At 50.6% G+C, this 26,329-nt stretch overlaps 2 protein-coding genes and 2 long non-coding RNA genes across 5 annotated transcripts; 1 reads left to right on the forward strand and 3 right to left on the reverse strand.

Moving 5' to 3' along the window:
* Nucleotides 1-214: 214 nt before the first annotated feature.
* On the reverse strand, nt 215-10,307 carry PEA15 (proliferation and apoptosis adaptor protein 15). Of its 2 annotated transcripts, none has more exons than XM_016930464.3 (4): nt 10,114-10,307; nt 3,871-4,044; nt 2,323-2,478; nt 215-2,166 (listed from the first exon to the last, which is right to left on the reverse strand). In XM_016930464.3, the coding sequence occupies exons 2-4, from the start codon at nt 4,040-4,042 to the stop codon at nt 2,102-2,104; spliced, it is 393 nt and encodes a 130-aa protein (XP_016785953.1). In that variant the 5' UTR covers nt 4,043-4,044; nt 10,114-10,307; the 3' UTR covers nt 215-2,101. The 2 variants fall into 2 exon arrangements, with proteins under 2 accessions (XP_016785953.1, XP_016785956.1); XM_016930467.3 differs by having other exon boundaries at nt 8,399-10,275.
* A 70-nt stretch (nt 10,308-10,377) lies between these two features.
* Nucleotides 10,378-12,950, reverse strand: LOC134810176 (uncharacterized). Its single transcript, XR_010157599.1, has 3 exons — nt 12,863-12,950; nt 11,240-11,300; nt 10,378-10,463 (listed from the first exon to the last, which is right to left on the reverse strand). It is a non-coding gene; the product is annotated as an uncharacterized LOC134810176 (long non-coding RNA).
* Nucleotides 10,502-13,876, forward strand: LOC134810179 (uncharacterized). Its single transcript, XR_010157601.1, has 2 exons — nt 10,502-10,565; nt 13,117-13,876. It is a non-coding gene; the product is annotated as an uncharacterized LOC134810179 (long non-coding RNA).
* Nucleotides 13,744-26,133, reverse strand: CASQ1 (calsequestrin 1). The gene is made up of 11 exons (XM_001171165.7): nt 24,608-26,133; nt 22,736-22,820; nt 21,775-21,875; nt 20,513-20,624; nt 20,102-20,175; nt 19,604-19,734; nt 18,015-18,060; nt 16,897-16,951; nt 16,575-16,675; nt 15,703-15,777; nt 13,744-14,388 (listed from the first exon to the last, which is right to left on the reverse strand). Exons 1-11 carry the CDS (start codon nt 24,884-24,886, stop codon nt 14,257-14,259), a joined length of 1,191 nt encoding a protein of 396 aa, XP_001171165.2. The 5' UTR covers nt 24,887-26,133; the 3' UTR covers nt 13,744-14,256.
* Nucleotides 26,134-26,329: the final 196 nt, after the last annotated feature.

A 26,329-nucleotide genomic window follows, 5' to 3' on the forward strand; every position in this document is an offset into this window, starting at 1 on the left:
ATTTCCAGTGCTTGGGCTCCAATTGGAGACTGTTGGAAGTAGGATACACTCCATTTAGCTCAGTGATACTTAGGAGATTGGGTGGGGTGAGGGTATACACTTGGGGTATTTTCCCAGCCCTTGTTCTGGGCCATAAATATTGTTCCCCCTCCCTTCCCAGTGATTCAAAGCCTGCAAAATCCTGGTCACTCACAGAAATTTTAAAATCAGTTAGTTGCAATACAATCAATCACCTTTATTCCGGGTTAGAACAAGGCCGTGCACACTGCAGACAGAAGAGCACAAGATAGGGGCAATCTCACAGCAATATAAGGAGTGGGTGGGCAGGTTAGTCTTTTTAGATTATTTTGCCTTACAGAGAAACTACTAGACTCTGCTGAAAAGAACCCTGTCTCTCTTCTCCCATTTCTTCCATAAGAAAGGCTCCTTATTCTCTCTCTCACTCTAATGTAACATATCCCAAATGGAAGGACAGTTCATGCTCATTCCCCCCACCCAATTCTACAAGTATCTCTCTCTTCTTAAGGGAGAAGCCAGACAGGGAAAGGGAGACTTGGGAAGGTCCTTTAAGGCAAAACTGTGGAGTCCTAGAGGTGTGTGTGTTAAGGCAGGTGTCTGCAGCAGTGGCCAGAGGGGCAGGGCACGCTAGGCTGGGCTAGGAGTTAAGAGTACTGTCTAACCAGTCTGGCTTCTTCCTTCTTCCAGCAGCCAGCCCTCCCCTCCCATTAAAGTTTTACTCCCACATCCTAAAAGCTCCTAACTTGAACTTTGTCTAAATAATCTCTGAGACTGCATGTGAATTTAATGTTTTTTTGAAAAAGCTTTCTTTTTTGTTTGGACTATGTAGCAATTTGATTCTGCCACTCCCTTCACTGTGGCATTCCCCTCCCACCCCCGCTCTGGCCTAGACAATAAGTTAATGCTAGACACCACAAAAAAGGGCAGACATGGCAGTGCAGTTTTAATATACATATATGTAGAATATATATGTACACACAGTTAGCACGGTCAGGGTGGGGAGGGGCATCTTGGGGTAGGCAGGAGGCTGGGGTCACTCACTGTACTGTAGTGATGTGGCTAGGAGGTGTTCACAAGCCCAGGGGGCCAGGATATCTAGTAAAGAAGGGTTTCCTAAGTGCCTTCCGGGATTGAATTGGGGTGGGGATCGGTGCAAAGGAAAACACTGTAGTTAACTTCTTTCTGGCTTGGGATGTTCTTCACCAAGGAGAGAGGGAAGGTTGCCTACAATAACCAAGTTGGGACCCTATAGATGGTGGTGTCAGGATTCGTGTTAAAACCTAAGGGTCTCATTCTTCAGCCTCCCTAGGTTTAGAGTGCAACAGTCTGAGTAGGAACAACTGAGTGGAAGAGGGGGCTCCCCTCTCTCTGCCCTCATCCCCATCTCAGGCTCAGTGGTACATGTTCCCAGCACAGTCTCTCCAGAGTACAGGTGGGTGGGGGCATCTAATGCTGGCTGCTCCATGGGGTTTGATCTTAGGGACCAGGAAAGGATCCCTGGCTCATACCTATGCTAGGCCCATGAGAGGCAAAAAGGGACCTGCTGGTACTCAGGAAACAGCTAGTCCAGCACAGGAGTACAAACATGGAACTCTGGCTTTTCTTTGCCCCTTCCAGGTGGGGGATGAGTGGTCTCTTTGCCTTCCCTCCCCACTGCTTTTCCCTGGATTCACCTACCTCTCCCATACCTTACCCCTATGTCAGCTCCTCAATGTAGGAAAATGCAGGTCCTTTCTGCTTCCACACTTTAAAGATATGGGGGGAGTGGAGGAAAGGGAAGTAGGAGGAATGTGCTGATTTCTATTTGCATAGAAATAGCCCCCACCTCCTCCTAAAGTGGGGAAACTCAGCCCCCTCCCCTAGCCCCTGACCCCCATCCCCTTAAGAAGAGGAACTAGATGAGCTAGACATATAGACAAACAGCCAGAGCGTGCGCACACGCACACACACGCGCACAATAAGGGGGTTAGGACCAGGTTAGTAAGTGGGTAGATGGTGGGTTGCCCTTGCCCCCTCTCCTGGAGGATGGGGGAAGGGAGTGGTCTGATGAAGGTCCAACCTTCCTCCTCTTCCTCCCCCTTGCTCAGGCCTTCTTCGGTGGGGGAGCCAATTTGATGATCTCTTCCTCAGAGGGCTGCCGGATAATGTCTGGGGGCAAAAAGGGATGTGTCCAGGGACAGCAGTGTGGGAGATGCCAGGCAGGCCCATTGGGCATCTGCCTCCACTCTCCCAAAACTCAAGTACTACAAAGATAGTCAACGGGACGAGGCAGAGGTGCAGCTAGTTAAAGGAGTGGCTGCTTACCTTTGTACTTCTTGGCACTGGGGATACGGGTTAGCTTGGTGTCCAGCTCATCCTCCTCAGAGATCTTCAGCACACGGGTTCTGTAGTCAACCACCATAGTGAGTAGGTCAGGACGGCGGGAGATCTCAAAGATATGCTCAATGTAGGAGAGGTTGTCTGGAGGAAGGCAGGAGATAGGGTCAGAGCTAGGCTGTAGAGGTCAGCTTCCCCTACTCCACCAGACTAGTGACCTGGAACCAAAGCTGAGTTGCTGACATTGGTTATGGGAGGGTACAACACTGGAGGAAGAGGGGCTACTAATCCAGGAGAAGAAAGCTAAGGTACCCAAACAACAATACAGAGGACTGTTCGCAGGAAGGGCAGATAGTTGGTCAGTGAAGTTTCTAGATTGTGGTTAGAATGAGGGGTTTAGCTGAGATACTAGCTCCCATATGTTGTGGGGAGGGGACAAAAGAAAAATCAACTTGACTTCCAGATACCCCACCCCCACCCCCATCCTTTTCCACTTTCCATCCAAGTAAGTATCAGAATTTGCTGACAGCACATGTAGGACCAGCAGGGTGGAATCTCTAGGCAACCCAGGAGAGATTCTGGGCCTGGTGAGAAAGGTTATTCTAAATGAGAGAAGGTATGGACACCACCAGAAGGACGATGTCCATGGCTTGGCCAATTCCAGGAGATTATAGATGCCCTTAGACCTTCTTCCCTGGCTCCTCCCCTCTGACTGTTGCCATAGTCTAACTGTAACACGTCCTCCTTTATACGTTCTCCCTGCCAGCCACACAGCAGTCAGAATAGTATATCTGAAGGGCCCTGAGTTCACTCACCTCACCTATCCAATACCCAGGCTCTCTACAACACAGTCTTACCTTACCTTCCCAGCCATTTCTAAACACCCTACATCCTAGTCAAGCCAAGCAGGACTGATTGCATTTCCAAACACACTAGATACTCTGTGACAGTGTTCCTCTGCCTGGCATGCCCTCCTTTGGATCTCGCCTTAGAAATCCCACTCACCTTTCAGGGCCATCTTAAACACCAATTCTTCCCTAAAGCCTCCAGCTGTGCGGGATTACTCTAATCCATAGATCCCACTCCCCAAGCAGTAGTCTCTCAAAGTGGATAAGAAAATGATAGAACTTGTAGTTTTAAATTTTACCAGTTTTTAAAAAATGCTTAACAAAGATTAGTGTTACTATTTACCAGATTAGATTACACTTCGAGTTCTCCCCTCATTCAGGTATTCTTCCATTTTTATTGTCTAGAATTCTTCCCAATTTTTGCCACTTAAAATTTTACTATTTTTAGATTGTTTTTATGTTCTGTTGTATATGTGATAATAGCACAGGAGTATCTGAATAACATTTTTTACTGATGAGGGGCACAGTGAAAAATGTCTAAGGCCCCCATACTCTTAGAGCACCTCTCTTCTGCCTTGCTATAGAGGGGTACACATTGTGGATATAAAAGCTTTGAGCTCATCTCTATTTGCTGAATGAACTGAGCCTGAATGACTGATGACAGGACCCCTGTGCTCCCCTCCCCCACCTTTGTCCAGCTTGTTGTGGCTCTCCAGGAAGCTAAACCAGGCACTGCCAGTAGTGATCTCCTCACTCTTTTCGCTGGGGATGTCTTCCTTGCAGGCCGACTTGAGCTGTTCTAGATCTTCAAGGGTGATGTTGTTGGTCAGGTCTTGCAGGAGGGTCCCGTACTCAGCCATGACTGGGGTTGGGAGGCGACAAAGGGATAGGAGTTGAGCTTAAGGTATGGAGTCTGGTTTACTCACTGGCACTACCCTCCTACTCCCCACTCTGCCCTACCAGGCATGTGCCTGGAACATGGAGGCTGGAGGTGGCTAGGGCTGGAGGGAGAAAAGGAAGACCTAGGGGAGGCGGTCAGGGTAGACGGGAAGCTAGGAGCCAGGCTGGAGCCTAGAGTGACAAGTCATACCTCCTTCCCCCCACCATCTTTTTCTTCTGTTTTCCCCCTCTAACAGTAACCCTGGCAACAGTTCCCCTGACTGAGGAGGCGGTTACCATAGCAACCTGCTCCCGACTTTCTCACCCGCTCTCTCCAAGTCCCCCCTCAGAATCGCCCCACCCACTTCCAACCCCTCCCCATGTCAGGGAAAAAAAACTCCAAAACAACCAAGGCGAGGCTTGCTGTGGCAGTGAGAATCTGATAAAGAGCTGGAGGGTTTGGTAGGAACTCATGTGTTCTAGCTTCCCCATTCTGCCTCAAAGGCAAAGGGGTCCCTCACTTCAACTCCCCACCACCCCACTAATGACTCATTTTGGATGGATGCCTAGTTGCTTGGTCTGATGGTTCCTTGGCCCCACCATGCTAGCCTTGTATTCAGTCATTAGGGTTCGAGGTGGGGGAAGCAATGGACCACCCCCACCTTTGTGGAGCCCATTTTCTCCTTTGATGGTTACCAGGCCCCCACTCAGCTCTCTCTGCTACCCTTTGTGCTGTGCCTGCAGCCCCCGTGCCCAAGAATACCAAGCGACTGGCTCTGGCCCCCTGCCCAGTTCCCAGGCTGGCTGGGTGGTGGGGGGAGGGGACTTTAGATGCGGCTTTGGGAGAATGGCAAAAGGGGACTGCCCCCCCTTCTCGTATCAACATCCTACTGGCACTACCTTCAGCATGGTCTGATGAGATCAGCAAGGCCAGATCTCACCTAGGCTTTCACCCCATCCCTCTTTCATGATCTTTAGGTGAGAAGTAGAGAACATTCAAGGCCTTCCTTCCACTAAGATAGGAACTGTGGCTAAGACAGAAGAAAGAAGGTCAGATGTTTGAATGGACTTTCTGGATTTGATAAAATGTGACACTAGTGGTAAGCTCAAAAATGGAACTTATTTCCACAATGAGTATCTATTTCCTTTTAGTCAGAAAAGTAAAGCATGTTTTAAAAAGTAAATTGTATCATAAACACACTGTATGCGACTAGACCAAGGGGTGGGCAAGCAGCAAGATGACCTTGTCCCTGACTGAGGCTGCCTGCAAATCACCCCAGCATTAGGCTGGGAATGTGGCAGATCAAAGGGGCTTGGTTGACACATTCACATTTTCCTTCTTGCTCTACTGCAGGGGAACTGAGATTGGCATGGTGGTCACAAAATAAGAGATACAGACCCAGAAGTCCCCATTCCCAGCCCCCTACCTGGACCAGAATAAACAAGCCTCCCTTGGTGGCAGGCACCATGACACAGGCAGACAATGAGCCAGACAGGAGGGCTACCATGACCCCCGCAAGAAACAGGCAGTCATAGGCATGCTCAGTTGCACACCCAGGTGCAACCAGACAGAAGGGCCCAGCAGTGGCCCTGCCAGGCCGGGCCAGGAACAATGCTCTCTGACTGTCAGCACCAGGAACTGTCTCTGCCTTGAAATCTAGGTCACAGCAGCAAGCTCTGGAGCCCAACCCCCCTCACTTCACTGATAATCCAAGGACAGAAGGAGGGGGGTACGGGTGAGGGGGATGATGGGGAGGGGACTAGAGATGGAGATAAGAATGAGTAGGGGGGCATGAGTACAACTGGAAGGGAAAGCGCAGCAGGAGACAAGAAGACCCTGCCCCAGTGGAGGAAACTCTGGGGCCAAGCCCTCAGCTGGAAAAGGGGGCAGGATTGGGGGTTATACTTCCCTGCTTTCATATGGAAGGAGAGTTTGTAAATATTACAGATCCTGCGGGAGGAAAGAGTGCATCTGTGTGTGTGTGTGTGTGTGTGTGTGTGTGTCGGGAGGAGTTCAGATTTAGGGCTTTGAATCTAAAACAGATCTACAGAGGAGGTAGGCGGGAAGAGATTAATGTGTGTAACACACTCACCCACAAAGACTTGGGGGCAGTGGGTAGGAGCTTTCTAAGAGAGTGAAAGATACAAGGAGGCCCCTAAGAGAGATGGGGGTAGGAATGTTAAAGTGGCAGAGGAGAAATGTGTGTGTGCTCGGATCTTATGGATGCTAATCCCCGGGTTGTGGGCACAGCTCTGGAGGAGGCAGTGGCTGGGTATCTGTGGGTGTGTTTGGATGTTCTGGTAATGGAGGTGTATGTGCCAGCACTGGATATATGGCTGTGGGTGTGTTTGGATGTTCTGGTAATGGAGGTGTATGTGCCAGCACTGGATATATGGCTGTGGGTGCACTGGCTGTGAGTATCTGTCGTGTGTGTGTTTGTATGTGTCTAAACCAGCCAAGAGCATGTGTAAGAAGGCATATAACCACAGGCTCACATCCAGAGGGGTGAGGGGAGCCTACAGAATGGAGAAAGAGAGCTGGAGTTGGGAGACAGAAAGAGACTAAGGCTGCAAATGAGGCATGGGGGGCGAGGGGGAGGAGAGCATACAGTCCACAACTATAGAAGGCTGTAGCCTCAGCTCATCTGTTACTATAGCAACCTCAGTTCTGGGTGCCCCCCACCCCCAGTCGTTAGGATGACACCACTAGATGGGAGGAGTGTGGGGAATGGTGAGTAAGAAGGGACAGAAAGGATAGGAATAAGGCCCCCTGACGGTACAAGGAAAGGCAGCCCAGTTGCCTCCCTTCTTGGAGAGATCCATTTGCCTAGGCCTTAGTATGGCAGAAGAAGCAAAGGGAGTGTTGTTTAGGGGAACTGCTCTCAATTCTCACTGATCAACAGTTGTACCTGGGCTGGTCTGGCCTGGCCATGGTGGGGCTTGGCAGAGCTTGTTTCCTTCATCCTCCATGTCACTTTCCTCACCAGAGATTCAGATTTCCTTAGGGCCCATGGAGAAATCTGCTCTCTGGGCTCTGAAAAATCCTCCTGATTTCTGGAGCAGTGCAGAGAGCTGCTCAGGGATCACCAGGCAGTCTGGGCGGAGGCCATTCTTGGGACAGGATACCAGGGCAGGAATCAGGAACCCGAGCCCCGGCTGCCAGGAAGTCAGTCCTCTTCCCTCCCAGCTTTCTGTGCTAGGCTCACCGCTTCCTCACACCTTCCTTCCTTCCTGCCTCCCTCTCCTTCCAAGCTGGCCCCAGGCACAGCCCTGACAAAGGTCAAACCAACTGAGGATGCTGGGGAAGAGGGGCAGGAGGTAAGGACCATTATATACTGACCTTTTAGGGTGGGACAGGTGGGAGCTGCATGGGCACTGGGGTAACAAGAGCCAGGCCCTGGGAGTGCTTTGAGAAGCCTGGCAATTGGGATAACCACCTGTGGAGGAGGTGGCAGCACCAAAAGAATTTCTGTGCATTTTGACATTAAGTCGTGGTAGATTATCCCTTCTAACGTTTGGTTCCAAATCCTCTGTAAATTCGAGAAGGAAGCCTGAAGATTAAGAGTTGCTGCCCGTCCCTCTTCCACATCTGTTGCAGCTGCCTAAGCCTGAGGGGAGGGGCCATCCCAGACAGCTGCAAGGACCTAGAGGTCCCTGTATTGGGCAGGAGGGGACTCCCAGGCACTCAAGTCTGTCAGTCTTCTGCCTGAAGTTGGAAGTAATCACGGAGAGGCAGAGGGGTTGGAAGGGAGAGAGTAGGGGTCCAGCTTTCCTATTTTAAATTATAACTGGGCCCCAAATTCAAGCAGTCCTGTAGTTTATTTCCTTTAATATCATTCTCAATTAATTTCTTCTTTAAGCTTTTTATCCAGCTTTGTGGGGGAGGAGGGGGTTGTCTTTACTCCTGTAACAAGGAAATTGAGGGTTTTGAGGCTCCAGGGTCAGCCTGGAAGTGACGAGAGGCAGGACATCTGGGCCCTAAAATGTTCACTTCAGTCCAAGAAGCAAAATGGATTACCTTTGGGCATGGGGACAAGGATTAGCCTTCAGCCCTTGGTCTAGAAAGAGCCAGACCCAAGATGGGGCATCAGGAGATAGCTGGCACTGGATCAGGCAGAGCAGAGGAGGGCCGGCTGATGGCGAGGAGGGGAATGGGGCCTAGGACTCTCCCCAGCCCATCTCTGTTTCCACTCTTCTGGTGTGGCACTCCCTGCTTCTATTTCTGTCTCTCTCCATCTCTCTCACTCTGTGTCATGCATTTCCTTTCTACTTCATCTTTCAGTCTCTCTTTTCCTCCTTTCTATAGGCTTTCACCCCTTCTAGCATTTCCTACTCACCTATCCAACTTAGTGGTAGCCATGAATACTTAGGACTCCTGAGATCTGTGCTTCACTGTCCCCATCTGAATATTCGGAGCTGCAATTAGGAAGGGGTGAGCATCCCTGCTACAAAAGACAGAGTAAGTTTGGTGGGAGTGGCTTGGAGATTCAGTGGTTGGCTGCCTACCAGCTGGTGAAGATATCCATCATGACATTGTGCGTGAGGATCTGTGTGAGAGAGTGAGGCGCTCTGTGATTCTGTGACCCTCTTCATGCATGATAATACATCCACACATGATGGGAACGGAATTGAGGAAGTAGGCAACCAGGGAAGCCTGCAGCCTAGGGCATCACTGGCAATTTCCCCAATGGAGTATTTAACCACAAAGGGAAGAGCAATTAAAGCTAATCGCTCTGACAGCCTGGGGCCCAGACACACATACCGCTTTCCCTAACTCCCAGTGGTCTCCCCCAACCTTCATCCTCCCTAATTTGTTTAGTGCACTCTCAAACACTCTTTGCACTTCTCTGACCATCTCTTTCTCTCACTTCCTCCCTCTCCCTGGTTCCCTGACTATCTCTGGACCTCTCTGGAGATGTCTGTCTGCTTCTCACACACATTCCTCTCATTCTCTCTCTGACTTGGGTTCCATTCTTGGCTGACTCATACCCATTCTTTTTCGTCTCCGTTTCTTCCACCCCCTCCTCCTCCATCCCTTGGCCACTCTTACCCAGAAACTAGCCACTCCCAGCACGCTAAGCCCTAACTGGACCCAGGAAGAGAAGCCACCAGAAGCCCCTACCCTCATTAGTCTGCAAAATCCTGTCTCCTTGTTTTAGAGGAATGAGACCAAGATTTTCTCCCATCTTTCCCCACAGTTTTAAAGAGGAACAATTTGAAACCATGGGGCTGGGAAAAGCTGCCAGAAAATCAGGATGGATTTGGGGACAGTGGCCCTTTCTGTCCACTCAGCTGTCCTGTCGGACTGATGACTTGGAGCCCGCAGTTCAGAAGACTCCTCATGGGATGCCCCACCCCACAGAGTGGGGGTGTGGTGGGCGGCCGGATGCGTAGTCCAGGGACGTTTGTGATTTGGAGTGTGCTAGACTATGTGTATAAGTCACATGGGTGTGTGTCACTGTGTGTGCTGGCGTGCCTTATAGGTGTGCGTGTTTCCCTGTCAGTTTTGACACGGATTATATGAAATTAATAAGGGTTTTTACGTTAGATATACATCACTTCTCTACACCCCCAGCTCCTCCTTCCCTCTGGACAAGCTTTCCGCCAAGCCCACCTCTTCCCCAGGTGCAGTGAGCTGGGGGTGAGGGCACATGGTACCAGCCGCCCGCGGAACCGAGACAGGGCTGGGCCGGGAGACCGCCAGCGGAGGCGAGTCCGAAGCCTGAGCGGGGAGGGAGGGGCGGGCGCTGGCCTGGCCGAGCCGGCTGGGCGGGAAGCAGGCTGCATCCTAATCCACAGGCCCCGGTCCGACTCCCAAACTGCCGTTCAGCGTGGAACGGGCTGGCCGGAGCCACGCCGCCTCCAGCACACGCTCGGCGCTCGGGACGCACCGACCGAGGGACGGACCCCGTGAGGCCTGACACAAAGTGGACTCGTCCGGGGTCCCCACACTCCCCGTCTGGCCCCCGGTGTCCCAGATCGTTGCCCCTCCAAGCCTAGACCCCCAAATCTGCCCCTTCCCCGCGACATGTCTCCTCTCCGCCCCTCTCACCGCCTCTGGAGCTGAGCGCTCAGGGCGCGGGCACTCCTGAGTCCCCGGTTCCTAAGCAGCGTCCGGAACCTCCTCCTCGGCTCCCGCCGCCGCCGCCGCCGCTTCTGCCGCCGCCGCCGCCTCTTCCGCCCGCGGAGCCGGAGCCCGAGCCCAGCGCCGCTCACTCCACCCGGCTGGCCGGTGATGTCAGAGCCGGGGAGGGGCGGGGGGCGGGGAATGGCGGGAGGAGGGGGAGGGATGGAGAGGCAGGAGGGGGCGGGGGACCGAGGGGCTGGGGTTCTGGAAGACTCCTAGGATGGGGGACAGAATTGGGCGGAGGGCTGGAGCGGAGACGGTCTCTTCCCCCTGAACTGCGAAACAATTCTCATATTTAATTCTTACCCAGTAGGGCACCCTCCTCCCCTTTTGACCTTTGGATGACCACGGTGCCTAGGACCCCTGGGAGGCACAGAGTAGGTTTGGTTTAGGGGGTTGGAAAGCCTTTGGGGGCTGGATTCTCTTAGCTGCTGGCTTTAATATTTGTAAAAACTTCTTGCCTTGCCTTAAGGGTCAGGGGCGCAGTGGAAAATGACTGATCAGACTTAATCCACATTGGGAGTGAGGGGTTGGGGCCACATGGGGACTTGAGGAGCCCTGGATCTTCTCTTTCCAGGATGATGCCTTCAGGCCCTCTTGCGTGCCTCTCACCTTTCCCAAACATGCCCCACTCCTGCCTTCCCCCTACCATGATGTAATTTTATTTTCTGGGGAGAAAAAGAGCAGCAGTGAGCTCAGCATGCAAATATAGACAACTTGCAAAGCCACACTTAGCTCCGTCTCCTAGCTCTGCCCCTCTGCCCAGGCCCAATGTGGCAGCTCTCACTTCCCCTCTACCCCAGGGACTTTCCTCCCCCAGATTCTCAGCCAGACTGAAAAGAGGAAAGGAAGAATTGGAGAAGCATCTGTTTTCACCCCCATCTCTATAGCCTAAGGGGTCTTGCCTCAGCTCTGGGCAGGGTTTGGCCCTGGAAAGAAGTCTGACCCTGGGTAGGTCCTTCCTGCCAGGAACTCCAGCAGGCCCAGGTTGGGGGATTCCCCTCAGTGTTTGTGCCACTTCCAGGATCACCCATCTCACCTCAGTTCCTACCTGGCAGAGACTCCTCCAGAAACCTCAAACGAGCCCCTCCTTTCTTGGGTCCACACCATTCCTAGAAGAGGCCCAAGTTCCTGCTGCTCTGGGTTTCATAGCATTTCTCTGCTGTTTCCTCTCCCCAGCATTCCCTGTCACACACTAATCATTTGCCTTTGTATATATCATGTTTGCTCTGTGTTGTAGGGACAAAACCTATTTCGTTGACCCATCTTTGAGACTCATGTAGTTTCTAAGTGAAAGGCTCAGGTCTGGAGGCAACAAGACACAGGGGCCTTGGGCTGCGTGCTAGTTCCACCCATTCCTTGGGCAAGTTATGCCTGAAAGCCTTAGTGTCCTCACCGGTCAGATCGGGGTGCCAATGTCTATTTCTGAGGGTTCTTCTGAGATTCAGAAATAGTAAGTCTCTAGGGACTGGCACAGATGGGTGCTTAAAAAATAGGAGCTATTATTTAGACCGGGGCCTTCCACTGACCTATGCTAGACAGTAAGCTCCACAATATTATTGTAAGACTAGCTTAGTGCCCATACTACTTATTAAACATTTATTAAATAGCTACAAGTTGGAATGAATACATAGTTTCTGCTTTCTACACCCCTGCCACATTCTCTAGGAACACTTCCTGGACTTGTCTGTGGAGAGTGAAAATATATCTAATCTCAGGTCTCATCTTTCCATACTTAGAAATCCTCTAAGTCTCTCAGCAACAACTTTACACCTGATCCATGAAAAATATAATGTTGGCTTGGCGTGGTGGCTCATGCCTGTAATCCCAGCACTTTGGGAGGCTGAGGCAGGTGGATCACCTGAGGTCAGGAGTTCAAGACTAGCCTGACCAACATGGTGAAACCCCGTCTCTACTAAAACTACAAAAAAGTTAGCTGAGTGTGGTGGTGGGCACCTGTAGTCCCAGTTACCTGGGAGGCTGAGATAGGAGAATCTCTTGAACCCGGGAGTCGGAGGTTGCAGTGAACCGAGATCTCACCACTGCACTCCAACCTGGCAACAGAGTGAGACTCCATCTCAAAAAAAAAAAAAAAGAAAAAAAAATATATATATACACACACATATATATGTATATGTATATATATATAATGTTTATTATTTACGGGCATCATCTCAAAATATATATATAATGTTTATTATTTATGGGCTTGTTTAGCTATTTGTATATATTATATATATAAAATGTTTATTGTTCATGGGCATCATCTCAAAACTATATATATATATGTTTATTATTTATGGGCTTATTTAGCTATTTGGCCCTCCCATCCCCAACTCCCTAAACTCCTTTTTGCTTACCCCAGCCTGGGCCTATTCTGGAAAGACTGTGGGTCCTTCTTGCCAAGACCTCCAGCAGGCCCAGGTCTGGGAGATCCCCATTGTATACAATATCTCCTCTCCATTCCCATGGCCACCACTTGGGTCCATGTTCTCCCAACATCACTCCAATTATTATAACAGTCACTGATTATGGGTTGGGCTCCTTACCTCTGGCATCTCCATCATCTCCCCTCCCCATCCTGCTTATCGCTACCAGATTAAATTTTGCCCTGCCTCCTCGGCTGGCAGGATTCAATTCAAACAGCTCTACAACCCAGCCCCATTATGCTTACCCAACTTCATGGCCACAACTTGATTTTTCTTCTTGTCTCTCTGGTCTCTGTGCCCCCAATATGACAAACATATCCTGCCAGTACTTGATGTTTTCCACTGACTGAAATGTCTCCTCCTCAGCTCCTTTGTCTCCAACCAAATCCCATTCTTCAATTTAAGGCCTAGTAAAGGCTTACTTCCTTTGTGAAGTCATCAAGCCCACTCTGATCTCTCTTCTGAGTCCATTCTGTTCTTTCCTTTGTTCTTCCTTTAGGAAACATTTATTAGGGACAACTTTTGAGTGTCAGACCCTGTGGACACAAAGAAAAAGTTTGGGTTCCTGCCTTCAAGGGGCTCACAGTTGAGTGGGGAAGACAGACACGTAAATGAAGAACAATAATAGACTGTGCTGAGTACTGGAATGGAAGTGCAGCAGGAACTCAGAAGAGGTCATCACTGGAGGGGCCACCTCTGGGAAGGCTTCACCAAGGAAGTATAATTGGAGCTCTGTCTTGATGTTCAAATAAGAGCTGCAGAGAGGGTGCTATCGAGCAGCACATAATCACTTAATTACATATTGCTTTGTATTCTTCTTCGATTGTTTAGTATGCTTGTCTTGACTTCTCCGTGAGGCTAATCAGCTCAAGATCAGGGACAGGCCTAGCACTCTCTGTTCTCCCAGAGCCTAACAGTGGCCCTGGACAAACACCATGTGTTCAGAAAAGGCTTGTTGACTTGAAGCAGATAAACAATCCAGGCTTCTCTGGGAAAGCTGCCTGGAGGAACCCCAGTCCCCACTATAAGAGTCCCCCAGCTCATCCCTAGCAAGGCACCCACATCTGAATTCCCCATCAGTGGCCACCTCCTCCTGCCATAGGAGTGAGACTTCACCAAAATACACTTGTTCATGCTGCCCCAGATGTCTTTATTGAGGCCTCTCATTTGACCCAAATACATTAACAAGTGATTGCTGAGATACAGTCCCAAACACAGTATTCTCCCTTCCTTCTGGCCAAGGACAGGACAGTCAGAAAGATACAGGATTAGAGAGAGTGGGGGAAAGCTGTGCATAGATGGAGGGAACAGAACAGAGATGGGGCCCATATATATGGCTAGAGGAGAATCACAAGAAAGAGTATGGAGAGTGATGGAAGAGACACATAATAGATACAAGTAAGTTATGGGATAAGAAACAGAAGTCAGATAAGAGAGAGCTGGCCTGGTGTCTAGGGAAAAGTAGCTCATTTGCTCATCAAATGAGGGGGATCAGTGTCTCAGCACCCAGCATATAGACCCCAGTTAGCTCTATGGCAGAGAATAACCTAGTCTCCCTGGAGGAACTCAGGGAAGGACAAGGGAAGGCAGGAGAGAGCATGAAAACACCAGTGGGGCTGAAAGATGGTTGCCATAGCAACTAGTCATCATCATCATCGTCATCGTCCTCTGTGTTGATCTCGCCCTCCAGCACATCCTCCAGCCAGTCCTCCAGCTCCTCAGCAGAAGGCAGGTCCTCCTCATCGTCCATTTCCATCCATACGCTATCCGCCTAGGAGATGGCACAGGCAGGGGACGGAAGCTAAGTCCAACCCGGGTCTTAGGATCTGTCTTCCCACTCACTGGACTCTGTACATCCTTCCCTACATTCTCAGTCCCTTCCCTTCATCTGCCAAAGGCCAGGGAAACTGTCCAGGTGAAGGTATGGGTTAGAATAGTGACAGGTGAGAGTGGGAAGAAAAGTTGGATTGGCAAATAGACCTTCTCCCTTCAATCTGTCTTCCGTGCTCTTGCCACACTGAACTTCCCTATTATGCCTTTGGTGCAAAACCACTGGTAGCTCTTCATGGCTTATAAGAATAAAGTTAGCAACTCTTCGGCATTCAGGACATTTCTTTCTTTCTTTCTTTTCTAAAAGAGACATGGTCTCACTCTATTGCCCGGGCTCAAGTGCAGAGGGGCAGTCATGGCTCACTGCAGCCTTGAACACCTGGCCTCAAGTGATTCTCCCACCTTGGCCTCCCAAAATGCTGGGATTACAGGCCTGAGCCACTACCCTGGCCCCAGGGCTTTTCATAACCTGCTTTTCTAGTACCATTCTCAGTGATCTCTAGACTCTCAACCATAAAAATCCACCTGCCTTTTCCGGGAACCTGATATTCATTTTCCTGTTTTTAACTTTTGATCTTGCTTTTTCCTCAGTTTGGAAATGACTTCCCTGAATCATCACTTGTTGAAATCGTATACACTGTAGAATCTCCATTTTGAATATCACTTTTTCTTAAACTTTTCTCTGATTCTGTCAAGCAGAAATCAATGTGATCCTGTGTCTTATTTGTATCGTTATTATAAAGTTTATCAGATCTGGCCTTGTAGTTAATGGAACACCTGCCTCTCTAATTAGTCTGAGAATTCTATGAAAGCAGAGACTGTGGCTCATTCAGTTCAACTTAGCAGTTTTGAAGCACCTACTGTGTGTGCATAAGAAGACTTCTGCCCTGAACAAGCTCAAAAATCTACTGGAAGAGACACACATAATACATAAATAGCCATTTAAATGTCATGTTCTCAATGGCTATTGAGCCCTGGGAGTGCCAGGGAGGGAATGATTTTAAATGGGAGATCTGGAAAGACTTCACAGAGGAGAAAGAATTTGAACTGGGCCTTGAAGGATGAGCCACTGATTCCAACATGTGGGACAGGCCCACATTCAGATCCTAAGTCTCCCCCCTCCCTCCAGCCACTAGACTGGGCATGTCTGCGTCCTGTGAGAAGGGCCCAACTCCTAGTTAGCAGAGAGGAGGAGAGCTAGCTATGCTAGGAAGTAGAGTCGGGGGTCAACCCGGGATGAGGACAGGAAACTCACATCAGTAACATTGACGACTCCTATCTGTGGGGCTGACAAGTCGATGTCAAACGTCTTCTCCCAGTATGGGACCAGCTGTAGAGAGATCAAAATACAGCAACTTAATAGATACTAGGGAGCACATGAATCCAGGAGGATGAGTGTGAGGGTCAGCCCAGGGATGGAGAGGGGACAGTGTGAACTGGCAGTGGATGGGGACAGGTCCACCTGTGAGGGCATCAAGGCAAGGGTAGAACTAAACAGCAAAAGAGGAGAAATCCTAAAGGGAGAGAATCGGGAGGGTCAGCCGGGCGCACTGGCCCCTCTTTTCTGAGGAAAACTGGATAGGAAACCCTGTTCTGATCCTGGATCAGATCCTTGTGTTCAAGGTCAAGTCACTTCTCTCTGGCCCTCAGATCTTACATTTCTAAAATAAGGCAAGTATACCTGGTAAGTGCCAATGTTTCTCACGTTTCTCTTTGTTCTTTCAGTTACTCATTCAACAGCGAGTGCTAGGTGTTGGGAATGTAGCTGAGAACAAAATCATCTCCTGAAACAGGGAATCTCTGTGCTATGATTCTATGATTGAGTGTGTATACCCATGTGCAGGACTATTGTGCCTCACAACATTGGTTTTCTTTAGGAGTCAGCCCTAGCACCTGAGCTACCCATCCAGCCTCTGCTCTGGGAATGTGTGTGATGTCCGTCCTGTTTCCCCTTGCTCAGGATGCCCTCCATGCCAACAGTGCCCTTAAGCATGCAACACGCATACCCTCCCAGGGCCCCCCAGCTAGGAGGTGGGGATGGGACCTCTGAAACAAAGCCCTCACTAAGAAGATGTCACAGTCCAAGGCCCCACCTTAAGATAGCAGTGCCTGAGCTGTGCCTCTTACCAGGGGGAAGTCATCAGGGTCAATCCAGATGATGCTAAGATCTGGGTTTTCAGTGTTATCTTGGGCCACAGCCTTGAGAGTCTCTAAGAACTCGAAACCATCTTGGAGGGAACACAAGTGCAAGGTATGAGGTGTGTAGAGAGGAAAGGGACCCAGATGAAACAGGAGTGCAGAGCTACCTCCCTGCTCCCCAAGCTTCACATGTCTAGCCCTAGGCTGTTTGCAAACTCCCAGGAAAGCCTCCTAGTGAGGCCCATGCTCCAATAAACACACCCACCTCCCCCTGCCTTCCCTCCAGTCCAACCCGGTATTCCTCCCTCACCAGGATCAGCTTCCTCTGCGAAGGCCACAATGTGGATTCCATCCATATCATCCTCCTGTCAGGGGGTAAGAAGGAGAACAGGGTTTTGGAGAAGAACTTACTATACTCCCTGAAGTTGAGGAGTCCAGAACAGATCCTAGATGTTCATTGAACCTCAATTTTGTGGAAGTCCAGCTTCAGGACCAGATATATTCTTTTGTCTTTTGGGGTTTGTTTTTTTTTTGTTTTTGAGACAGAGTTTCACTCTGTCCCCCAGGGTAGAGTGCAATGGCGCAATCTCGGCTCACTGCAACCTCCGCCTCCCGGGTTCAAGCGATTCTCCTGCCTCAGCCTCCTGAGTAGCTGGGATTACAGCCATGCGCCACCACACCTGGCTAATTTTGTATTTTTAGTACCACATTGTTTCACCTTGTTGATCGGGCTGGTCTCAAACTCCTGACCTCAGATGATCTGCCTGCCTCGGCCTCCCAAAGTGCTGGGATTACAGGCGTGAGCCACTGCGCCTGGCCATATATATTCTTGTGATGGTGACCTTTTTCCAAGTGACACTCCTTTCAGCTCCAAGGCCCCACACTTCCTCTGATAATCCCTTTATCCCCAGGCTTGAGGCTCTTCCCTTGTCATCTTCAATTATGTCTGTCTCCCATTTCCTCACACATTCTTCAGCGTAGAAATCCTTCAGTTGCTGCTAGTGCACTGTTTTTTCTTTTTTCTTTTTTTTTGAGACGGAGTCTCACTCTGTCCCCCAGGCTGGTGTGCAGTGGCGGATCACTGCAAGCTCCGCCTCCTGGGTTCAAGCCATTCTCCTGCCTCAGCCTCCCAAGTAGCTGGGACTACAGGTGCCTGCCACCACACCCTGCTATTTTTTTTGTATTTTTAGTAGAGATGGGGTTTCACTGTGTTAGCCAGGATGATCTCGATCTCCTGACCTCGTGATCCACCCACCTTGGCCTCCCAAAGTGCTGGGATTACAGGCATGAGCCACCACACCCAGCTGGTCAGTGCACTGTTTTTTCTAAAAATGGGCCTGAGGAGCAGTAGGGTGGGGTTTTTCTAGGACTTGAGTCTTCTGGCACCCATGCTTCCCTGAGGGCTTGACCCTGGCCAGGGGCACTCACCCAGGTCTCATACATACTCTCCGGCTTCAGTTTCCTCAGGGTTGATCTAGAAGAGACAGACAGAGTGTCATTACTCAGTGGGTTAGAAGGATGCCCCCTCCAGAGGGTCCTGTAGCAGAGGCTGCCTCTAGGTCAGGCCCAGGGCACAGACAGCTTGTAGCCTACAACAAAGCCATCTGGCAAGGCCTCAACTCTGGGCACCAGGCCCGGCTCATTGCATGGTTAAAGCGGTGGGAGAGGGGAGGGTGGGCAAAGGGACTGGAAGAGAGACTGGGGGAGAAAGGCAAGAACTGGACATCAGGATATTCATTAATTTATTCATTCATTCACTCACTCACTATGATTGAGTGCCCGATATGTTCTAAGCACTATGCTAGGTGCTGGGTACATACAGTTGAACCAGGCAAGCATGTTCCTGCCTTGATGAAGGGAGCCAGTAGTATGGGAGAGAGTAAGTACTGTATATACTGCAAGGGAGCTTGCAGTGATCCACCACTGCACACTAGCCTGGGGGACAGAGTGATTGGATATTTCCAGCTGTGGACTACTATGAAGGAAGAGAATTATGTGTGAGTGCCCGGCAGGATTATTCAACCTCAGCACCATTGCCATTTGGAGCCAGATAATTCTTTGTAGTAGGGGGCTGTCCTGTGCACTGTAGAATGTTTAGCAGTATCCCTGGGCTCTAGCCACTAAATACTAGTAGCACTCTGCACAACCAAAAATGTGTCTAGACATTGCCAAACATCCTTTGGAGGGCAAAAACCTCTGCCCACCTCGCCACGCCTTCCCACCTTGTAGAGAACCATTGGTGTACGATATTGTATTAGAAAGAACATGGGGCCAGGCGCAGTGGCTCATGCCTGTAATCCCAGCACTTTGGGAGACCAAGGCAGGCGCATCACTTGAGGTCAGGAGTTTGAGACCAGCCTGGCCAACGTGGTGAAACCCCATCTCTACTAAAAATACAAAAATAAGCCAGGTGTGGTGGCGTGCCTGTAATTCCAGCTACCTGGGAGGCTGAGGAAGGAGAATCGCTTGAACCTAGGAGGCGGAGGCTGCAGTGAGCCAAGATGGCGCCACTGCGCTCCAGCCTAGGGGACAGAGTAAGACTTGGTCTCGGAAAAAAAAAAAAAGAAGAAGAAGAAGAAAAAAAGAACAAACATGGGACGCATCAGGGTTAAAATCAGGGTTAAAAGCTCTGACACTTATTACCTGTAGAACCTTTCACTGAGGTTAAAAGGACTTAATATAATCATAGAGATGGAAAGTACCTTGCAGTTCCTGCCCCACCACAGGCAGTCAACACTCATTTGTTGACAGAGATTATTTAAGTCTCAATCAACCTCACACTGAATTATACACACTTATGAAGGACCCTCTCGGTGTAGGGCTCAGGGCTAAGTAGTGGGGTATAAAATATTGTGCAAAATTGTCAGTGTATCAGAGAGCATTGGTGCCCAAAGTGTATTCATCTCCAGGCAAGATTGGCTTCCCGGTTGGCTAAGCTTTCCCCAGCCCATCTCACACAGTGTGTTCTAGCCCAAGGAGGAGCCGACCCCGCTGAGAGGGTTGCCCTTGGTCCCCACCTCCTGTGCTCCTCCACGAAGTTGACAATCTCCTCTTCGCTATTGGGCTTGTCTGGGATGGTCACAGGCTCTTCCATGAAGGCCTCGTAGAAATCAATCTCATTCAGCTTCAGGGTCAGCTTCTTTGCCACCTTTGGGAGAGGGGGTAGGAGGGGAGTGGAGCAGGAGACACAGGGTCATGTCGAGAAGCAGTATAATGGGGGAACAAATATTAGGAAGGGAGTCAGAAAGCCGGGATCCTTGTCACTGCCACTGTGACACCTGACAAGTGTCTTAACTTCCCTGGGGTTGGGTTTAACATGAGAGGGGTGTTAGATCATCTAAAGCCCCTCTTCAGCTCTAAATCTATGGAGTGGGAGGAGACGGGTGGGGGGGGGGGGCGGGTAGGGAGTGCCAGCACGTAGGAAGGGACCAGGTCAGCCATCGATTCTGGGAGAGGAAACTGGAGGACAGCTTCAGGACATGAGGCAGAACCAATACAGCTGCGGGGAGGAGAACCTTGCTGTCGAAGGTGGCGAAGAAGGGGATGTAGGGATGAAACTCCTCAGCTGCATCCTCGAAGGCTTTGTAATCTGGGGGGTGGAATGCAGAGTCAGTCTCTGGGGAAACCAGGGTCTGCCCGGGAATCATCCCCCACTATCGTCCCCAATTCTTTTCAGGCAGGGTTCATTTTGAGACCCACCCCTTCTAGTTCTTCGAGAGTGAGAGGAAGGTGGAATACTGGAGGTGCTTGTCTGGGAACCCCCAGAGTACAGGGAGGTCAGAGCTGTTGATGGTGCTGACCACGGCTGGAGGAAGAGGTGGGAAGTGCAGAGGTAGAGGCTGAGACACTGGGTGATGTGGGGAGGTGGGAGGACGGGTGAGATGGGGATCCAGAGAGGGGCACAGTGGAGTCTGAGGGTTACCCACGCTCTGAGTCTTTGCTCTTGAAGTAGCCAATGAGTTTGATCTCATCCTCAATATTCTCAAATGCCTGCAGCTCTCGTTCACCTTCAATCAATTCCACAGGGTCCTCTAGGACCTGAAAGAGGAGGACATTGCAGGAAGAGAGTTTCTATCCTCAAGTAGAACCAGAAAGGGACCTAGGGAAAAGAAGGCTGGGGAACTGGAGGAGGGGGCTAGATGTTGACAGTGTGTGGGTGTGTGTGTGGGGGGTTGCATGTGCGTGTGTGTGTATAGTGTGTGATGTGTGCAGTGTGTGGTGTACATGTATGGTGTGTGTGTGCATGTGATATATATGTATGGTGGGTGTGTGGTATGTATATGATGTGTGTGTGATGTGTGTGGATGGTATGAGTGTGGTGTGCATGTGGTGCATATGTGTAGTGTTCGGTATGTAGGTGATGTGTGGCCTATTGTGTACATGTGTGGCATGTGTGTGATGTGTGTGAATGTGTGGTGTGTGTACATGTGTGGAGTGTGCATGTGGTGTGTGCATGTGTGTAGTGTGTGCATGTGTGGTGTGCAGGTATGTATGTGCATGTGGTGTGTGTGTGCGCATGTACGGTGTGTGTGCATGTGATATATCTGGTGGGTGTGTGGCATGTATATGTTGTGTGTGTGGTGTGTATGGATGGTGTGTGTGTGGTGTGTGTTGTGTGTGTGGTGTGCATGTGGTGCATATGCATAGTGTGTGGTATCTAGGTGATGTGTGGCCTATTGTGTGCATGTGTGGCATATGTGTGATGTGTGTGCATGTGTGTAGTGTGTGTGTACATGTGTGGTGTGTGTGGTGTGTGCATTTGCGTGGCATGGATGTGGTGTGTGTGCATGTGTGGTGTGTGGTGTTTGTTGTGTATGTGCATGTGGTGTGTGATGTGTGTGGAGTGTGTGGTGTGCATGTGGTGTGTGTGTGCATGTGATATGTGTGTGATGGGTGTGTGGTATATATATGATGTGTGTGTGGTGTGTGTAGTGTGTGTGGTGTGCATGTGGTGCCTATGTGTAGTGTGTGGTGTGTAGGTGATTTGTGACCTATTGTGTGCATGTGCATGCATATGTGTGGTGTGTATGCAGGTGGGGTGTGTGTGTGTGTATGTATGGTGTGTGTGCGTGTGGTGTATGTGTGTGTGTGTGGTGTGTGTGTGCAATGTCAGGTTGGGGTTGGTAGGGACTAGGGGGCAGGCAGTGGAGTTTTCAAGCAAGGCCGTCAGGTCCAGGGGAGTCCTTACATCAAGCAGAAACTCCACGATGGTGTCAGCAGAAAACTCGCCATCGTACTCAATGACTTCATCTCCCTTGAATACATACATGCTGTCCACTTCAGTTAGGCCTAGGGAGTGAGCCGGGCGCAGGGATGGGGTGGTGAGCCATGATCCCAGGCTTCCCACAGATTCAAGGTCCAAATCCTCGGCCACAGCCCATTTGATAATCACCGGGGCCCCACATGCTCCACCTCATGGGCCCGTTGCCCCACCCACCTCCTCTGACCCAGAGGCCGACAGGCCTGAGGTCTCCGCCCCTGGATTAAGCCTAGGGGGGTAGCGTGGCCCCAGAGCTTTCTAGGGAGTAGCTGGGGGATCAGGTAGGGTGAGGGGAGGGAATAGAGAAGTGTAGATTCTAGCAGTATTTCTCCCCTTCTCTGACCGCAACGACTAGAGATGAGTATTCATGCCACCCCCTCTGAGCACTCTAGTAGCTGGTTCCCAGTCAAGCTCTTTAATTGCTATTACTGACCAGGTGACTTCATTATTACTGACCACCCCTCCCCCATTCATGTCCAGAATCCCGTCTCAAGCCTGTGCTGCCCCCTAGTGGCTGGCTGCTCTAACAACCATGGCTCTGGATGGGAGGGGTTGGAAGCGGAGTTTGCAGAGGTCTGGCCAGCCCCGCCTGTATTCCCCGACTCCCCTTCCCTCCAGCACCTAGCCATGTTTTAAGGTAAGTATAAAGAAGGCCTCCCCCACCTCTTTCTGGGATTTGAGCATGGAACTTCATAAGGAATAGAGAGGCAGAGTCTCCGAGCCATAACCCTCCCAACCTCATATTTTCTCACCCCCTCTTTTAGAATAGACATAAATCTGAGAGATTCCCAAGCCCCTCGGATCCCAAGGACTGCCTGACAGGTCCTCCGCCCTAAGCCTCCCCTTGTCTCAATGCCACCTTCCCCTCCCCTGCCCTCCCCTCTCTTACCTAGTTTCTTGGCCACAGCTGCATCCTTCTCAGAGTCTACCAGCCCGAAGCCAACACCCTTGTCTTCTAGGACTTGGGCTGCTAACTGGAGGGAAGGATTATGATTAAAATTAGCCCCTGGAATTTTTATTATCCCCTATTCTCCCTCTCATGCTTTCAAGTTGGGTCAGTTGAGGGGCGGGAGATATAAGAGTTGACCTTGACCCTTTGCTAAGATCCAGAATATCCCCCAAATTCCCTACAGCCACACAGTTCTGTTTTTGGCTCAACTTAGTTCATGAATATTGATTGCTCATTTGCAATGTGCTTATTATGTTGGACTTGAAGACACTGCACTCAATACTTCCCAGTGCCTAAGAGGTGCTGAGGAGTCTGGCTTCAGAGTGACTGAGGGCCCCTTCCCTCCTTCAGGGTTGAGTCCTGCATTCCATCCTGCTCAAGTCACACCTGGAGGTCCCTGTCCCTGGTCAAGGGCCAAGCTCAGTGTGGGGTTGATCTTGGAAGTCCCTGAGATTCTTCAGAGTGACTCCCAATGGGAAGAATTTTGGAGGGTGGGAGGGTAGTGGTGGGTCTGGTCACGTTGTTGAGGAGTGGGGAAGGCCAGAGAGCTGAGATAAGAGGTCACCATTTGTTACCCCCCAGAGGGAGAGAGACTGACAGCGACTGGACAGTTCTCCCCATCAGGGCCCAACTTTCCCCTTTCGCACTCTACTTCAGCCTGTCCTTAGGCTGTGGACAGTCACACCTGGAGGTCCCTGCCCCCATAAGCCTTCCAGCTTAGCGTTCAACCCTGATTTTCTCTGCTGTGGGCACAGCTTGCAGCTCTACCCCCACTCAGCACAGACTCAGGTACTGTGATTCTCAGAGGGGTGGGGAAGGGAGGCGGTTGGCAGGTGGATGGCCAGGGATACTGAGCACTCAGGATAAAAATACTCGGCTCATTAATCAGATGGCAGGTTCTAGCACCCAGCAGGGGTGCACAAAATGAGAGCCTGTGGTTCTGGTGTCTCACCCTGAAATGCTCCAAGCTCTGGACAAGCTGAGGCCTATCTGAATGCCAAGCCGGAGAAGGGGCCACAGGAGCTTGGACAAGAAAACTCACATCCCATTTCCTAAAGGTGTGTGTGTATGAACACATTCCCAAACATAGGTTTTTTTCCTTTTCTTATGATAACTTCTTTCTCCTTTGGGCCTGAAGTCATTTTGGAGGTGAGAAGACTTTTCCCACAAAAAGAAGATTGGGGAAGACATTCTGACACCTCCTGCAACCATAAGAATTTTCCAGTGAGGGCATCCAGCTTATCCAATGGAGACAAATGGGGAATTAGGGAGGGGGAAGGAAGAGAGAGGGGACTGGGAGTCCAATGGGAGGCATGATCTCTAGGAGATATTTAAACATGGCATGCAAGTATCATAACATTTATATTTACACTCAGTTTGGATCTCTTTGTGGTGCAGCCCCTGAAGTATGTGGAGAGGACGTGTTCTGGCTAAGCAGATGGGTGGGGTAGGGGAGTGCAATATACACTGCTGTTCTCCCCTGGCCCTCCAAGTACCTCCCTTTTTCACCCTCACTGTCCTAGCCAAACCTAAGTCAAATACTACCAGCCTCCTATAGCAGGGAGGGGAGCTCTTCCTGCAGCACCCCTGCTAAAGGTTTCCTGACGCTGATAGTACTTTTGGGTTCCTGAGACTCTGTTTCTCATTTGACTAAAGCCACATGCCACTTGCATCCTGTTGGTCAAGACAGGGGTCCTACCACACTGCCCCTCACCCCCAGATCCCATCCTCAAAGAGCTACATGGGTGTAGGATAGGGGATTCCGGAGAGGGGCTAGACATGCTCTGCAGGCCTGCAGTGCCCCCAACTCACCTCCAGGATCAGCTCCTCCATCTCAAATTGTCTTTGTGAGGCCTTGTCATCCTCGGGGGGTTCATGGTAGAGGAGTGCCAGCACCTCATACTTCTTGAACACATTCTTGTAGTTCTTTGCATTGACATTGATCACACGGTCCACACCATCGTACTCAGGGAAGTCCAGCCCTTCCTCCCCCTGTACCCCTGACTTGGGTGTCCCTAGCACCAGCAGCAACAGCAGTGCCAGCCGCAGACCCGGCACAGCTCTGGGCCCCATCCTGTCTGTAGCACTCATGGAGGTAGTGGGATCTGGGTTGGCTCTCCTGGTCCAGAAGAGGTTAGCTGGTGTAGGGAGGGGCCCCTGGGTCCCAGATTCTGAGTTAGGGGCTCAAGTGGGAGGGGGGATTGGGGAATGGCCCAGAGCAGTGGACAGAGGGCACTGCTGGGTCCTGGAGAAACTGCCGACAGAGCCAAGGGAAAAAGGGTCAGGAGAGGAATAGGAGCAGGGGGCGGGGAGGGAACCGGAGCTGCCCCCTGAAATTGGCACCCCTCAGTCCCCACCTGGTCCTGTCTAAATATGTCTCCATGGTTGGCAGGAGAGACGGATAACCTTCTGAGGCCAGGACAGCTCCATGCGGGCCGGAATCCTCCCACCTCCTACACTTCTACCCCAGGCTCCCAGGGGCTCCTTCCCTCCCCCTCCTCCAGTGTCCAGGGCACCTCAGCCCCGGTCCCCACACTGGCCTAAGAGCTCATCGCCATATTAAGAAAGGAAAAGGAGAGATGCCGGAGCTAAAAATAAGACCAGATGAGTCGGAGGTAAATGAAGCTGGGGCTGGGGGAGGGGAGGTATAAGGGTAATTAGGGAGGGCCGAGGGTAGGGCAAGGGTAATTAGAAGTTAAATGCAGTGGAGAGGAGGAGCTAACTGAGTCAGAGGCTAAATTGATAATATAGGACAAAAGGGGGACAAATGTGGTATTGGCTCTATGTCCTAAAGCCTGGGAATCTTCTGTAGGTGAAGTCTGATTCTGATTCTTTGATACTATGTAGGAGAGTGGGGCGATAAAAAGTGCAAGCCAGGCTGCAGGAAAGAGACCCCCTCCACTTTCTTTTAAAGAACCAGGACCAAGGATGAGGTCATTCTCTGAATAAAAGATGGAGCCGCGTCCAAGACTGGCAACCTGGCTCAGCTCCAGCCAGTTTCCTTTGCTTCACTCAGCACTCCTAACTTGGGAATGCAGGGAAGGACAGGGCTGGCCCAGATCCTGTCCTGTAGAGATGTGGGTTTGGGGTTTCTCTGCCCATAAAGCCCACAATGAGAAGGGGACTGTCCTTTGGTTGCCACCTGTGTGTGCACTCCCTACCCTGATCCTATGGGACTCGGTTTTCTGGGGCACAGTGGGAAGGGAGGTTTTCCCAGGCTGCATGCTTCCAAGGAGAGTGAATAGCTACTATTATTCCCATGTCTTTGACAAGACAAAGAGGATCAGGTATTGACACCAGGGCAAAAAAAATTAACATTAGGTAAGCATGAAGAGGTGAACCCTGTGCCCTGAACCAAGACTGATGATTAATTCTGTGCACCCGAGATCCAAAGCAGAGATGGGCGGGTAGGGGCTTAAACTTCTGGATCCAGCTTGGGGGTGAGGACAGAGTAGTGAGTTTAACTCTGGATACGTAGGAAGGAAGGATTCTCTTCATGGCCCTCCAGGGTTCTTACTATGCACAGGTAAACTG

This window comes from Pan troglodytes, chromosome 1 (assembly GCF_028858775.2).
Source record: "Pan troglodytes isolate AG18354 chromosome 1, NHGRI_mPanTro3-v2.0_pri, whole genome shotgun sequence".
Lineage (NCBI taxonomy): Eukaryota > Metazoa > Chordata > Mammalia > Primates > Hominidae > Pan > Pan troglodytes.

Coding starts and splice junctions, on each gene's coding strand:
- PEA15 (XM_016930464.3), bottom strand. CDS start 4,042: ATGGCTGAGTACGGGACCCTCCTGCAAGACCTGACCAACAACATCACC. Junction 2,479..3,870: donor CCACAACAAGCTGGACAAAG/GTGGGGGAGGGG, acceptor GCCTTCCTCCAG/ACAACCTCTCCTACATTGAG. Junction 2,167..2,322: donor CAGTGCCAAGAAGTACAAAG/GTAAGCAGCCAC, acceptor TTTTGCCCCCAG/ACATTATCCGGCAGCCCTCT.
- CASQ1 (XM_001171165.7), bottom strand. CDS start 24,886: ATGAGTGCTACAGACAGGATGGGGCCCAGAGCTGTGCCGGGTCTGCGG. Junction 20,625..21,774: donor TCGTGGAGTTTCTGCTTGAT/GTAAGGACTCCC, acceptor CTCCTCTTTCAG/GTCCTAGAGGACCCTGTGGA. Junction 15,778..16,574: donor ACCCTGATGACTTCCCCCTG/GTAAGAGGCACA, acceptor ATCTCTCTACAG/CTGGTCCCATACTGGGAGAA.